Source organism: Salvelinus fontinalis, chromosome 2 (genome assembly GCF_029448725.1).
Source record: "Salvelinus fontinalis isolate EN_2023a chromosome 2, ASM2944872v1, whole genome shotgun sequence".
In the NCBI taxonomy this organism is placed as follows: domain Eukaryota; kingdom Metazoa; phylum Chordata; class Actinopteri; order Salmoniformes; family Salmonidae; genus Salvelinus; species Salvelinus fontinalis.
In genome coordinates this window covers 88,591,176-88,606,542 of record NC_074666.1, presented here as the reverse complement: position 1 = coordinate 88,606,542, position 15,367 = coordinate 88,591,176, and the positions used below count along the sequence as shown (strand labels likewise).

General features: G+C 44.7%; 2 protein-coding genes across 6 annotated transcripts in view; one reads left to right on the top strand and one right to left on the bottom strand.

The window, feature by feature from the left end:
* Positions 1–4,081: 4,081 nt before the first annotated feature.
* On the top strand, positions 4,082–9,933 carry LOC129831121 (serotonin N-acetyltransferase-like). Its single transcript, XM_055894188.1, has 3 exons — positions 4,082–7,223; positions 7,593–7,747; positions 7,925–9,933. The coding sequence occupies exons 1-3, from the start codon at positions 7,058–7,060 to the stop codon at positions 8,228–8,230; spliced, it is 627 nt and encodes a 208-aa protein (XP_055750163.1). The 5' UTR covers positions 4,082–7,057; the 3' UTR covers positions 8,231–9,933.
* A 105-nt stretch (positions 9,934–10,038) lies between these two features.
* Positions 10,039–15,367, bottom strand: part of LOC129831101 (inactive rhomboid protein 1) — a 47,028-nt gene continuing 41,699 nt past the window's right edge. For 2 of the 5 annotated variants that reach the window (XM_055894159.1, XM_055894168.1), the window contains 8 exons: positions 15,118–15,279; positions 14,891–14,991; positions 14,687–14,750; positions 14,491–14,585; positions 14,065–14,140; positions 13,268–13,368; positions 11,485–11,638; positions 10,039–11,208 (listed from right to left, as the gene is read on the bottom strand). In XM_055894159.1, coding sequence (XP_055750134.1) covers positions 10,789–11,208; positions 11,485–11,638; positions 13,268–13,368; positions 14,065–14,140; positions 14,491–14,585; positions 14,687–14,750; positions 14,891–14,991; positions 15,118–15,279 — 1,173 coding nt within the window. In that variant the 3' untranslated portion in view covers positions 10,039–10,788. The other 3 variants (XM_055894137.1, XM_055894148.1, XM_055894177.1) reach the window with 2 other exon arrangements.

The window sequence follows — 15,367 nt, the reverse complement described above, 5'->3', positions numbered from 1 at the left end:
TCAACCCTAACTCTAACCCTAGCTTCATGTCCCCACTCCGTCTCAACCCTAACTCTAACCCTAGCTTCATATCCACACTCCGTCTCAACCCTAATTCTAACCCTAGCTTCATGTCCACACTCCGTCTCAACCCTAACTCTAACCCTAGCTTCATGTCCCCACTCCGTCTCAACCCTAACTCTAACCCTAGCTTCATGTCCCCACTCCGTCTCAACCCTAACTCTAACCCTAGCTTCATGTCCACACTCCGTCTCAACCCTAACTCTAACCCTAGCTTCATGTCCACACTCTGTCTCAACCCTAACTCTAACCCTAGCTTCATGTCCCCACTCCGTCTCAACCCTAACTCTAACCCTAGCTTCATGTACACACTCCGTCTCAACCCTAACTCTAACCCTAGCCTCATGTCCACACTCCGTCTCAACCCTAACTCTAACCCTAGCTTCATGTCCACACTCCGTCTCAACCCTAACTCTAACCCTAGCTTCATGTCCCCACTCCGTCTCAACCCTAACTCTAACCCTAGCTTCATGTCCCCACTCCGTCTCAACCCTAACTCTAACCCTAGCTTCATGTCCACACGCCGTCTCAACCCTTACTATAACCCTAGCTTCATGTCCACACTCCGTCTCAACCCTAACTCTAACCCTAGCTTCATGTCCACACTCCGTCTCAACATTAACTCTAACCCTAGCTTCATGTCCACACTCCGTCTCAACCCTAACTCTAACCCTAGCTTCATGTCCCGACTCCGTCTCAACCCTAACTCTAACCCTAGCTTCATGTACACACTCCGTCTCAACCATAACTCTAACCCTAGCTTCATGTCCCCACTCCGTCTCAACCCTAACTCTAACCCTAGCTTCATGTCCCCACTCCGTCTCAACCCTAACTCTAACCCTAGCTTCATGTACACACTCCGTCTCAACCCTAACTCTAACCCTAGCTTCATGTCCACACTCCGTCTCAACCCTAACTCTAACCCTAGCTTCATGTCCACACTCCGTCTCAACCCTAACTCTAACCCTACCTTCATGTCCCCACTCCGTCTGAACCCTAACTCTAACCCTAGCATAATGTCCACACTCCGTCTCAACCCTAACTCTAACCCTAGCTTCATGTACACACTCCGTCTCAACCCTAACTCTAACCCTAGCTTCATGTCCCCACTCCGTCTCAACCCTAACTCTAACCCTACCTTCATGTCCCCACTCCGTCTCAGCCCTAACTCTAACCCTAGCCTCATGTCCACACTCCGTCTCAACCCTAACTCTAACCCTAGCTTCATGTCCACACTCCGTCTCAACCCTAACTCTAACCCTAGCTTCATGTCCCCACTCCGTCTCAACCCTAACTCTAACCCTAGCATCATGTCCACACGCCGTCTCAACCCTAACTATAACCCTAGCTTCATGTCCACACTCCGTCTCAACCCTAACTCTAACCCTAGCTTCATGTCCACACTCCGTCTCAACCCTAACTCTAACCCTAGCTTCATGTCCACACTCCGTCTCAACCCTAACTCTAACCCTAGCTTCTTGTCCCCACTCCGTCTCAACCCTAACTCTAACCCTAGCTTCATGTCCCCACTCCGTCTCAACCCTAACTCTAACCCTAGCTTCATGTCCCCACTCCGTCTCAACCCTAACTCTAACCCTAGCTTCATGTCCACACTCCGTCTCAACCCTAACACTAACCCTAGTTTCATGTCCACACTCCTTTTCAACCCTAACTCTAACCCTAACTTCATGTCCACACTCCGTCTCAACCCTAACTCTAACCCTAGCTTCATGTCCCCACTCCGTCTCAACCCTAACTCTAACCCTAGCTTCATGTCCACACTCCGTCTCAACCCTAACTCTAACCCTAGCTTCATGTCCACACTCCGTCTCAACCCTAACTCTAACCCTAGCTTCATGTCCACACTCCGTCTCAACCCTAACTCTAACCCTAGCTTCATGTCCACACTCCGTCTCAACCCTAACTCTAACCCTAGCTTCATGTCCACACTCCGTCTCAACCCTAACTCTAACCCTATCTTCATGTTCACACTCCGTCTCAACCCTAACTCTAACCCTAGCTTCATGTCCACACTCCGTCTCAACCCTAACTCTAACCCTAGCTTCATGTCCACACTCCGTCTCAACCCTAACTCTAACCCTAGCTTCATGTCCACACTCCGTCTCAACCCTAACTCTAACCCTAGCTTCATGTCCACACCCTGGCTCAACCCTAACCCGAACTTCATTTAGGAGGACTCAGACCATATTTACCCATGGATTTCAGCCATCCATCCTCCCTTTTCCCATTGGTGTTGACCTGTAGCCCAGTCTCTGTGTCATTTGTTAGGCCAAGTAGAGCTACTAGCCTCATAACCAGCTAGCGTAATCTCCCAGCACAGAAGGGTAGAAGAGTTATGAGACTACGCTGTCAGAGGATGGGTGATCCTCTGGATGTGCCTGAGCAGGCAGCAGGTCGGTACAGATTAAAACAGTCTGGCACACCGTGCCAACCTCACCCACTAACCTCATTAAGCTGACACTGCCAGTACAGCTCAAGAACCAATTCCATTTGCACACACACTGATGCACATGCAGGCACGCATGTGTACACATACACTACCGTTCAAAAGTTTGGGTTCACTTAGAAATGTCCTTGTTTTTGATAGAAAAGCACATTTTTTGGCCTTTAAAATAACATCTAATTGATCAGAAATACAGTGCAGGCATTGTTAATGTTATAAATGACTATTGTAGCTGGAAACGGAAGATTTTTTTATGGAATATCTACATAGGCGTACAGAGGCCCATTATCAGCAACCATCACTCCTGTGTTCCAATGGCACGTTGTGTTAGCTAATCCCAGTTTATAATTTTAGAAGGCTAATTGATCATTAGAAAACCCTTTTGCAATTATATTAGCACAGCTGAAAACTGTGGTGCTTATTAAAGAAGCAATAAAACTAGCCTTCTTTAGACTAGTTGAGTATCTGGAGCATCAGCATTTTTGGGCTTGATTACAGGCTCAAAATGGCCAGAAACAAAGACCTTTATGCTGAAACTTGTCAGTCTATTCTTGTTCTGAGAAATGAAGGCTATTCCATGCGAGAAATTGCCAAGAAACTGAAGATCTCGTACAACGCTGTGTACTACTCCCTTCACAGAAGAGCGCAAACTGGCTCTAACCAGAATAGAAATAGGAGTAGGAGGCCCCGGTGCACAACTGTGCAAGTTGACAAGTACATTAGCGTGTCTAGTTTGAGAAACAGACGCCTCGCAAGTCCTCAACTGGCAACTTCATGAAATAGTACCCGCAAAACACCAGTCTCAATGTCAACAGTGAAGAGGCGACATTCTAATGTACTTGTCCTCTTGCTCAGTTGTGCCCCAGGGCCTCCCACTCCTTTTTCTATTCTGGTTAGAGCCAGTTTGCGCTCTTCTGTGAAGGGAGTAGTACACAGCATTGTACGAGATCTTCAGTTTCTTGGCAATTCCTCGCATGGAATAGCCTTCATTGCTCTGAAAGAAAATAGACTGACGAGTTTCAGAAGAAAGGTCTTTGTTTCTGGCCATTTTGAGCCTGTAATTGAGCCCACAAATGCTGATGCTCCAGATACTCAACTAGTCTAAAGGAGGCCAGTTTTATTGCTTCTTTAAATCAGCACAACAGTTTTCAGCAGTGCTGACATAATTGCAAAATGGTTTTCTAATGATCAATTAGCCTTCTAGAAATATAAACTTGGATTAGCTAACACAACGTGCCATTGGAACACAGGAATGGTGGTTGCTGATTATGGGCCTCTGTACGCCTATGTAGATATTCCATTAAAAAATCAGCCGCTTCCAGCTACAATGGTCATTTACAACATTAACAATGTCTACAGTGTATTTCTGACCAATTCTATGTTATTTTAATAGACAAAAAATTTGCTTTTCTTTCAAAAACTAAAACATTTCTAAGTGACCCCAAACTTTTGAACGGTAGTGTACACACACACACACACACACACACACACACACACACACACACACACACACACACACACACACACACACACACACACACACACACACACACACACACACACACACACACAACATTCTGTAACACTACATTATAGTGCTCTTAGTAATCTGTCATTACTTCTTGAAAGTATTGTCACATCCTGATCCAGTGATCCATGGTTTTAGGTTATCAAAGTATTTAGGAATATAATGATATTCGTCAACAACTTTGTAAGATGGAGTCTTATATATCTGAGTGTAATCCAAAACACTGAACACTAACAAACAAGGACATGATGTCACATGGAAAACATATAGGAGGTGAGAACCTGATATGCCGTCCCAAACCACCATTGCACGTCACCACAGCATAATTTCCTCCTCAACTCTCATTTAAAGTGGCTAGAAGCTGCAGCTCAGAGGTTTGAGTGCTCCTTGAGATAATTACCTTCCTGACAACAACAGTGAGACCCTACTCTCCTCTCCTCTTTCCTTTTCAAGCAAACTAGTGAGATTAGGAAGACAAGAGCTTTAGGTGGATCCCAAAAAAATCACACCATCATAAAAAAAACAGAATCCGTGCATACGCTTTAGGCCTAATATCCAGTGAGCCCAACAAGTGGGGGGTTTCTTCTCATTGTGATTGTCTTGGAAAGACGCAGCTGTTGGCTGGAAATAGAGATTTCACCATCCGTTTCTAAAGTAATCCTACAGACAATGCTTTTTGGTAGAATAGTGGTCTACAGAGCCGAGTTACTCCACATTCAGTGGTGTTAAAGCTGTTATGGCTTTGCTAAGCCTGTGTGGATGAGACTATGGGGGGTATCTTTTAAAAAAGTAATGTTGACGTGGGCAAAGTTGTCTTAGTTGTCTACAATATCATCTTAATGTGAACAGTATGACAAGTAATGAAAATATAAATATTCTACATGTGGATTAGCTGCATACAGCACAAAATAAAAATCACATAAATGATCACCACAGTGCTACATAAATGATCACCATAAATAACTAGCATAGTGCTACATAAATGTCACCATAAATAACTAGCATAGTGCTACATAAATGATCACCATAAATAACTAGCATAGCGCTACATAAATGATCACCATAAATAACTAGCATAGCGCTACATAAATGATCACCATAAATAACTAGCATAGTGCTACATAAATGATCACCATAAATAACTAGCACAGTGCTACATAAATGATCACCATAAATAACTAGCATAGTGCTACATAAATGATCACCATAAATAACTACCACAGTGCTACATAAATGATCACCATAAATAACTAGCATAGTGCTACATAAATGTCACCATAAATAACTAGCATAGTGCTACATAAATGATCACCATAAATAACTAGCATAGCGCTACATAAATGATCACCATAAATAACTAGCATAGTGCTACATAAATGATCACCATAAATAACTAGCACAGTGCTACATAAATGATCACCATAAATAACTAGCACAGTGCTACATAAATGATCACCATAAATAACTAGCATAGTGCTACATAAATGATCACCATAAATAACTAGCACAGTGCTACATAAATGATCACCATAAATAACTAGCATAGTGCTACATAAATGACATCATCATATTTGATCATACTACTTTATTTGACTACAAATCTGTTTATCTGTCTGGTGACATCAAGAGTAGTCGTTCTGTAACCTACTCATCCTACCCTGTTCCTCCAGGCCCAGTAGATATAAACAGGTTTACTCTACTCCAGGCAGCCCAGCAAACAGGCTGCTTTCATTCTCATTAATTAGCAGCTGAGCTAAACCTCTAAGCCATGAAATCAGCCTTACAGCAATCCACCCAAATCTCCCTTTCTCTTTCTCTCTGGGTTTGTTACAGTGAAAGCCCACATGTCCTTGGAACTGCACACACATGCCTATCACGCCAGTAAGCCAGAAGCCACGCTACATCTCTTTCCATGGGGCCCTTGGGGTGTCTCCAAAACACACCCCCAAGGGCCCCACGTGTCAACACAATGTGAGCTACAGTATATCGGCTACGTTTGCTACATGCACATACCCTGGACCAGATCCACGACATACAAACGTGGGAATATTGTAGCACTAGGCCGGCACATGAGAGCCGTCCAGAAAAGACGATGTGGGCGCTGACGTTAGCGTGCCAAAATGACATCATCGATGTGAGAGAAAAAAACATTGGTGATCTTGGTCACACTGAGCTTTAACTTCTAAAGCTTAATGAAGGCTTCAAAACTCTTTAAGCCTACACATCACTAATCATGTTTTAGTATATCGTATAATGGTGATATAAGGAGCCCTTACATACAGTATGGTGCTTTGAAGTGTGAAGTGTGAACTTGGTGGTTTTCTTTATGGATGGATTTAATAACAGCACAGTGAAAGGGAGAATATATTAAACACTGGCCTTCAATTGAGTTTTGAGAAAACCCTGAACAAAATGAAGACTGAATGAATGAATCAATCCCTAACATAATGTATATCACAGAGTTCAATGGTTTCCTTTAATCCAGACACTGCGCTGCATAAACATGTGTGTCACCAGATTTTGTGAATTTTCCACCTCACGTGCCCAGACAGTGATCCCCTCTTTGGAATGACCACGATGATAAGACACGGGGATGGGCCAATAAGAGAGAGAGTGCATGAAAGAGGGGGATAATGAAAGAGAGAGATAGCAAGAGAAGGAGATCAGGGAGGGTAAGAGCTTGCAGTGGAGGTGTTGAGACAAAAGGACAGGTACTATTCTACTGGTGAGGAGAAAGACTAGTCAGTTGACAGAGACAGACAGGCAGATAGAAAGCACAGAGCAAGTTAACCTCAGATGTGTTTTTAGTGTTGGATTCAAAGACTATTATCATCATCAAACCACTCTGGAACAAAAAAAACGGTCAAGAGGAAACCAACATCTAACCAAGAAAATATCTACAGTATTCTCTACAACAGAAGACTGGAAAGAGAGCTGCTATACTTGTAAAGACAGCACAGAGACTGTTTCATCGTTATTATTCGTCAGCCCAGTAACTGACCATCATGACACATCAGGTCAGCCGCTCTCCGTTCCTCAAGCCCTTCTACACGAGGACCCCGGTTGGTGGGGTCATTCCGCGAACCCAGAGACGCCACACGCTCCCCGCCAGCGAGTTCAGGAACCTGACCCCACAGGACGCCATCAGCGTGTTCGAGATCGAGAGAGAAGGTAAAAGTGTCTCCAGATTCTACTGGTTACTCAGAAAATGTTGATTGTATAGGATTTGTTGGATTAGAGAGACTTTTGGGTCTTATGTTCAACAAAATGCACATTTATCTTATAATTTCTAACACATAATGACAATCGCTGTCAGTCTCCACAATATAAATAGCTCAGGAAACTAAATAATGCCTTAACCACCAAATGTGTGTTTATCACAGATTTTTGTCCCAAAAAATGGATTGTGAATAACATCAATAAACTGTGATAAGAGAACAAGCAGCCTGTAATCCCTGGTTCGTTTGCTACTCTTCCAAAATGCTTCATCTGCTCACTGACTGACTGACTGACCGTGTGTCTTGTCTTTCCTCCCACCAGCATTCGTCTCTGTGTCTGGCGAGTGTCCACTCACTCTTGACGAGGTGCTGAACTTCCTAAGTCAGTGTCCGGAGCTCTCCCTGGGCTGGTTTGAAGAGGGCCAGCTGGTGGCGTTCATCATCGGCTCAGGCTGGGGCAAAGAGAGACTGGAGCAGGTGAGACAGACATCACAATTTAAAATAGCTACTTCCATTGCATATTTGGAATTGTTTTGCCCCCCAAAAACAGACATTTGTTTTTCATAATCTAAAAGGTAACCATCAATAAAATACATGTTTTTTACTCTGATCATACCTGGTCATTAACCCTACCTTTGCCTTTCCCTACCCCAGGAGGCCATGACCCAGCATATCCCAGAAACCTCAGCAGTGCACATCCACGTGCTGTCTGTGCACCGCCACGCTCGCCAGCAGGGTAAAGGTTCCATCCTGCTGTGGCGCTACCTGCAGTACCTGCGATGTGTGCCAGGCCTCCGGAGGGCCCTGCTGGCCTGTGAGGAGTTCCTGGTTCCCTTCTACCAGAAGGCAGGCTTCAAGGAGAAGGGGCCTTCTGCCATCACCGTGCCCAACCTCACCTTCCAGGAGATGGAGTACCATATCGGCGGAGCGGCCTACGCACGGCGGAACAGCGGCTGCTAGTCACTGCCGGCCGTCACCACCCCGCTCATAATCACATCAACCCTAGCACTGGAACTCATCCACCATGTAATCATAGACTCTGGTCATCACAGTTGACCGTCCAGACCACACTATAGCAGACAGACAGATCCAAGCACCAACCTGGTCTCAGAGCATTTCATAATATTCTGTACGTAAATTCGAGACACTCCATTTAGTATGATAGGTTACATTTGGTATGGTTACATAAGACAGATGGTTACTTAAGGAGGGTGGTTGGTCAGGATGGGTGGGTGTACAACACGAACATCTAGCAAAGGTTTGCGAGTTCAAATCTCATCACTGACAACTTTAACAACTTTTCACTACTTACTACTTTTTAGCTACTTTGCAACTGCTTGTTATCCAAAACTTCCCCTAAGCCTAACCTTAAACCCTTTTAGCTGACCTTTCACGTATAGCTAACCTTTCACGTAACTTTAACCTTAACCCTTTTAGCTAATCTTCCCCTAAACCTAACCCTAACCCTAACCTTAACCCTTTAACCTAACTCATAAACTTAACCCTAACCCCTAGTCTAGCTAATGTTAGCGAGCTTGCTAACGTTAGGCACCTAGCTAGAATTAGCAACATATCATACGTTTTGTAAAATCCCAATATATTGTATATTTAGCAAATTCTGAACATATAATACGAATTGTAATTTGTAACATATCATATACGAAATGGGTGATGGACGTCTACCAATCAACACATACCATACCAAACGTAACATATCATACTAAATGGATTGTCCCAGATTTACATACAGAATCATATGAAATGCTCTGAGATCAGGTTGCAACCACAGGTGCTCCATGAGAGAAGGCACTGCCCCATCAATCTCAGCTGCAGCACCAGCAGGCTCCGAGACACCATCTTTCAGTGCCTCACAGACAGCATCCCGACGCCCTGCAACATAGACAGGGGACATGCACCATCACATGAAGCGGACAAGAATGGGTTTTCTAAGAAAACAGCAACAGAAAGCAAAACAAAAAATGTCTGTTAGCGATAGAAGACAGAATCAGAATATGTTTGAGATGCAATGTGGAGTTTCAGCATACTTTGTGTACAACACGTCTTGAATTAACAAAGTTCTAATTTTGCAGTCCCGACATTCTTCTTTTTTATTATGCTTAATTTTGAGAGTATTTAAATGAAATATTCCTTGCCACAAATTGTACTTTGTAGTACTATTCTTGTTTGAGGTCTTTATTATTACTAATGCTACTATTGTTATTGAGATACTAATACTTACTATTGTTATTGGGATACTAATACTACTATTGTTTTTGGGATACTAATACTACTATTGTTTTTGGGATACTAATACTACTATTATTATTGGGATACTAATACTGCTATTGTTATTGCGATACTAGTACTACTATTGTTATTGAGATACTACTACTTACTATTGTTATTGAGATACTAATACTACTATTGTTATTGAGATACTGTTACTGAGATACTACTATTACTGAGTTCTCTGAGTGTGATGTAAATACCATTTTATTTTTGTAAACCCTATTAGTCCTCTGGTGTGTTGAAATCTTAGGCTTTTGCTTATCTTTTTTGTATTAACACTATGATGTACTAAGGCAATATAGGGAAACGATGCCACTGATTTTATAGCTCCTCATATTCCCTTTAACATTGACATACATCATGAAAACAGTGGTGCCTTCAACAAAGCTGATTGTTAGCGAACGTTAACTAATGTTCATGTCTGAAAGTAAAGGGCAGCATCAATCACCATAGAAAATCAGACAGACTTCACTGACGGATTTCTTTTCAAGTTTTTTTTACTGTTGTATTCAGTTACATATGAGTAGATAGGTAGCTAAAACACTACCTTGTTTCAATCAATCATTACTTCTTAAGAAGCAATAAACAAATAAAAGGATAGCATTCGAGTGCTCAACGTATTGTAACAAAAATATGGCAGTAGTTGGTACATTTATCAGCAAGGCACCAAAGGTATTAATGTCTGATTTGTTTGTCCCTGGTTGTTTTGAGAGGTTGCCTGAATAATTACAAAACCTACTCCTGGATTGTGAGTGTTAAAAACATGAAAATAAAATTAAAAAATAACAAATTGAAAAAAATACAGAAATATTTCCTTCTGTCTATTGTACCAGTGATGACTCCTCCAAACCCTGCCTTACACGTGAAGAGAGAGATACATGTGGGAGGGGCTTAGATAAGTGGTTAGACCATAACCTTCTCTCATTGGTCAGTGGAGGAGAGAAAATGGTGTGTGTGGGGGGGTGAAAAGAATGTGATTAATGCAAGTCCTCATGACGAGTGCAGTGGCATTCCTACTTATTCATACAGACAGACCGAGTAAAAAACACAAGCATATTGTCATCAGAGTTCAGTTCACAGAGCCAGTGGAGAGGGAGCTCCACACAGGACCCTCCCCTCCTCTTTAGCCACACTATAGGGCAGAAACAGAGACACGGATTGCTTGATAACACCTGCCAATCGATGCCTCTAGACCTGACGCCCCTCCTCAAGCGCTACCTTCCCACTCCTCAGTGGAGGTGGGCGTTGAGGTCATACTTCTCACAGAACTTATCTGTGAAGGGGATGCAGGTGAGCAGTTCACACCAGTCACACTTGATGGGGTACACATAGAAAAGCACCACGAGGCCGGCGAACAGCCCCAAGAACACCACCAGGAAGACGATGATCTGCAGCCGCTTGCGGTACATGTCCATGCGTCCGAAGCTGATGTAGGGCAGGAAGGCGAAGGACAAGAAGAAGCCAGAGATGAAGCCAAAGATGTGGGCAAAGTTGTCGATCCAGGGCAGCAGGCCGAAGGCGAAGAGGAAGAGCACCACACACAGCAGCTTGATGAAGGCCCGCCACGGCTGGGCCAGGATCTGCCAGCTCTGGAACAGCTCCACAAACAGGCAGGCCAGGATGCCAAACTGGGAGCCTGCCGGACCCACCTGACGGAGGGAGGGGGAGAGAGAGGGACCAGTCAGTCAGTGGAAAAGGTCAACATAGAAATACTCAGCACCTAGAGTGGACACATTCTATTAGACGCATTCTATTAGACACATTCTATGAGCTGCACAAAACAATGAAAAATCACCCCCAGTCTGAACCATACATCTAGTCTGTCTCATCTGACACTATTACCAGTCATGTGTTCCGAACTGTCCAAATTGAACCCTACATATTGAGGTGTGCGTGTTATTGTGTTTTATGGGGTTTATTGAGACCTCTGCTCTGTAGGGCAGGAAGATGGCGCTGGCTAGGTTTCCGGTGATGCCAGACAGGATGTATATGATGGAGATCCTCAGCCAGCCTGCCAGCTTCTCTAGGTCTCTCAGGATGGTCATCTGGAAGCACACTGACACCATGCAGTGAAGGATCCTACAGGGGGACAGAAAGACACGTTACACCATGATGTGAAGGATCCTACAGGGGGACAGAAAGACACGTTACACCATGATGTGAAGGATCCTACAGGGGTACAGAAAGACACGTTACACCATGCAGTGAAGGATCTTACAGGGGGACCGAAAGACACGTTACACCATGCAGTGAAGGATCCTACAGGGGGACAGAAAGACACGTTACACCATGATGTGAAGTATCCTACAGGGGGACAGAAAGACACGTTACACCATGCAGTGAAGGATCCTACAGGGGGACAGAAAGACACGTTACACCATGATGTGAAGGATCCTACAGGGGTACAGAAAGACACGTTACACCATGCAGTGAAGGATCTTACAGGGGGACCGAAAGACACGTTACACCATGCAGTGAAGGATCCTACAGGGGGACAGAAAGACACGTTACACCATGATGTGAAGTATCCTACAGGGGGACAGAAAGACACGTTACACCATGCAGTGAAGGATCCTACAGGGGGACAGAAAGACACGTTACACCATGATGTGAAGGATCCTGCAGGGGTACAGAAAGACAAGTTACACCATGATGTGAAGGATCCTACAGGGGGACAGAAAGACACGTTACACCATGATGTGAAGGATCCTACAGGGGGACAGAAAGACACGTTACACCATGATGTGAAGGATCCTACAGGGGGACAGAAAGACACGTTACACCACGCAGTGAAGGATCCTACAGGGGGACAGAAAGACACGTTAAACCATGATGTGAAGGATCCTGCAGGGGGACAGAAAGACACGTTAAACCATGATGTGAAGGATCCTGCAGGGGAACAGAAAGACAAGTTACACCATGATGTGAAGGATCCTACAGGGGGACAGAAAGACACGTTACACCATGATGTGAAGGATTATACAGGGGGACAGAAAGACAAGTTACACCATGATGTGAAGGATCCTACAGGGGGACAGAAAGACAAGTTACACCATGATGTGAAGGATCCTACAGCGTGTATCCTCGTGAATGCAAGAGTATGTCCTCTGCATGTGATGTAGGGATCCAGCTAATCCAGCTGCTGTGAGAAGACACTTCCACAGCCAGCCAACCAGGGATCTCTAGTTTATCCAGCATCAACATTTCTCTGCTGTCTGTCTATCTCCTCAAGCCTAATAAGGGCTGCTGCCTGCAGAGAGGACACTTCCTTTAATTACCCCGGAGAGGAGAAAGAGGAGAGCAGAGACAGATAAGAGGCAGCAGAGATATGAAGGAGGACTGCTACTCTGCTACTCTGCTCCCTCCTCTTCCTCAGAGTGGTACGTTAGTGTACACTCAGCTCCTTCTACTAATAGGATCACGACATCTGCGCTGTGGAACCACTGACATTCTGACTGAAGAAGTCAAAGACATTAATGAGGGGCTTGAAGAAGGAGTTATTGGAGAACGTGTACATGAAACATAATGAATCAGTGAGAGGACACACAATTGGTCAACCAATGGAACGAATTGTAGGCCACCCTTCTGCTTCATTATAATACAGCTGCTCCAGGGATGTCTAACAGTACAATACCGGTCAAATGTATTAAATGCTGCTAGGATGGACAGAGGTTTGTGATGAAATGGCAGAGGCAGGCAGCCACTTACCCAGCGTGCAGGAAGAGAGAGAGCCACAGTCTGTAGAACTGGTCTGGGATCTCTGGGTTGAGGAAAGGCAGCAGGCCACACACATCATCCATGCAGTGAACCTGGGGGAGGAGGTAGAATACATCACCTACAGGACACCATCGCTCTCTTTGTCTCTGTTGGCACACTCACACACACTCACACATATGCACATATTCACACACACACACACACACACACACACACACACACACACACACACACACACACACACACACACACACACACACACACACACACGCGAAACCGCACACACAATAGCATAACTGATACCCACTGAATTTACAATAACTTTTTTTTACTGTCAAGCTATTCTAAGATAAGGATGTCACTGCAAGTACTAGAGGATGCATTTTCATTTGACACATATTGTGGAATGAATATATCATATTTATAATGAAGAACCTTATGTGTGAATAGATTTACTTGTGCCCTGGATATTCTGTACCTCAGAGCAGAGGGGATTACAGTGAGGACAATTTGCTTACTCAGTAGGGAATTGTATGGCACCCTTTATGGTGATTAAACACTATCCACTCTCACAGCTTAGATCTTTCTCTGCTCCTCAACGGCTGCCTCCGACTCAGCCTGTCTCATTAGCCTAGTTGGAACAGGGTCGGGGTTATGGTCTGGGTTATGTCTTTGTAGGACTGGGGCTATCGTATCCATTATACTAGCTAGCCACTAAAGATGCCTTGGCAATTCCCTAACGCAACGTAATAGTCAGATGTTCATTGAGTAGAGCGATGCTTACTTACTTGGGAGCAGAGAGTAGCCTCCTCGTGGAAGTAGCCCATCATGAAGTCACAATACTCCCTGGACGTGATCTCACACCTGAGGAACAGGAGAACCACAGCATGACCTCATGACCACACACTCCCTTGACTCCTCCCCGTCATGTGCACTGATAGGTCATGAACAAGACACATGGTGACCACTACACTGCTTACATACTGCTGCTTTACCAGATCAGTGAAAATGAAGGCAAGAGGGGAGAGGAAGTCCATATAGATTATTGAGATGCAGCCCCTGCCTTGTTTAAACATCCATCTACCAACTACATGTACCACAGACAAAGGCAAATCAACACCACAGTGTCAATAGTAAATAGACTCACAGGAATGTGTGTGTGGTGTCTGGCGTGAATGTTTGCATGTTTGGTTTTGTATGTAGGCTCTCCTCACCTCCCTTTTGTGCCGATGCAGCAGGGCCGGCCTGTGATGGTGCAGTCTATGTGAGGCAGGTTGGTGTGGTTCCCTGTGTTGTACCTGGTGCAAACCTAAAAACCCAGCCAGAGGAAACAGTGAGACACTGACTGATTAACAGGTCCTCTGACCTCTCACCCTCTCCTCATGACCAATGGGGTTCCACAATACTCACTGGCCACTTGGTGATGTCATCAGGCCATTCATGCGGTGCCACCGAAGCTGGCTCTAGACAAATCCTGTTGTGGGGTGAAAAATATGAATGAAATATTAGTATGGATACACAGTTCAGTCAGTGGTCCCAATAAACACACAGTGTAACTACAGTAGCATGAGGAGTGTGACGGCGTACTGCTGAATGTAAGAGTGGTTCTCTCACCGGGGGTCCTGATGGCACACTGAGCCGTACTGCCTGTCTTGGCCCTCCAGCTGAGGGGTGCTGTGATGCCGCGGCCACTTCACCCACACGGCTAGAGTACTCTGAGACAAAACAAAGATGGAAAGGTAAATATATTGACCCCTGAATAGATCACTCGTGGAGGTAGAGTACAAAAGAGTGAGGTCGAGAGAGTGAGTGAGAGAGACGGAGAGAGATTCACGACTCACCGAACACTCCTCCTCTGAGGTCTGTAGACAGCCGGAGCGGTCGTTGCGTACACAGCAGGCAGAGTCTCTCTCTATGTCTCTCTTGTCCCGGATCAGGTCGTGCACCTGCTGGTCCTGACGCATGCAGGGAGAGTACTTGGCCCCCAGGTGGATCAGAGCCTCCTAACGAGGGAGACAGATGGCATGCAGACAGTCAGGAATAGACACATAGAACACCATCACTTTATCAGGCCTAGTTAAAGCGCTGAAA

What these genes read in the sequence shown, in the direction of transcription:
- LOC129831121 (XM_055894188.1), top strand. Translation starts at nt 7,058, where the DNA reads ATGACACATCAGGTCAGCCGCTCTCCGTTCCTCAAGCCCTTCTACACG. An exon ending in GTTCGAGATCGAGAGAGAAG is followed by an intron (nt 7,224 to 7,592) that starts GTAAAAGTGTCT and finishes TCCTCCCACCAG; the next exon opens with CATTCGTCTCTGTGTCTGGC. An exon ending in GCAAAGAGAGACTGGAGCAG is followed by an intron (nt 7,748 to 7,924) that starts GTGAGACAGACA and finishes TCCCTACCCCAG; the next exon opens with GAGGCCATGACCCAGCATAT.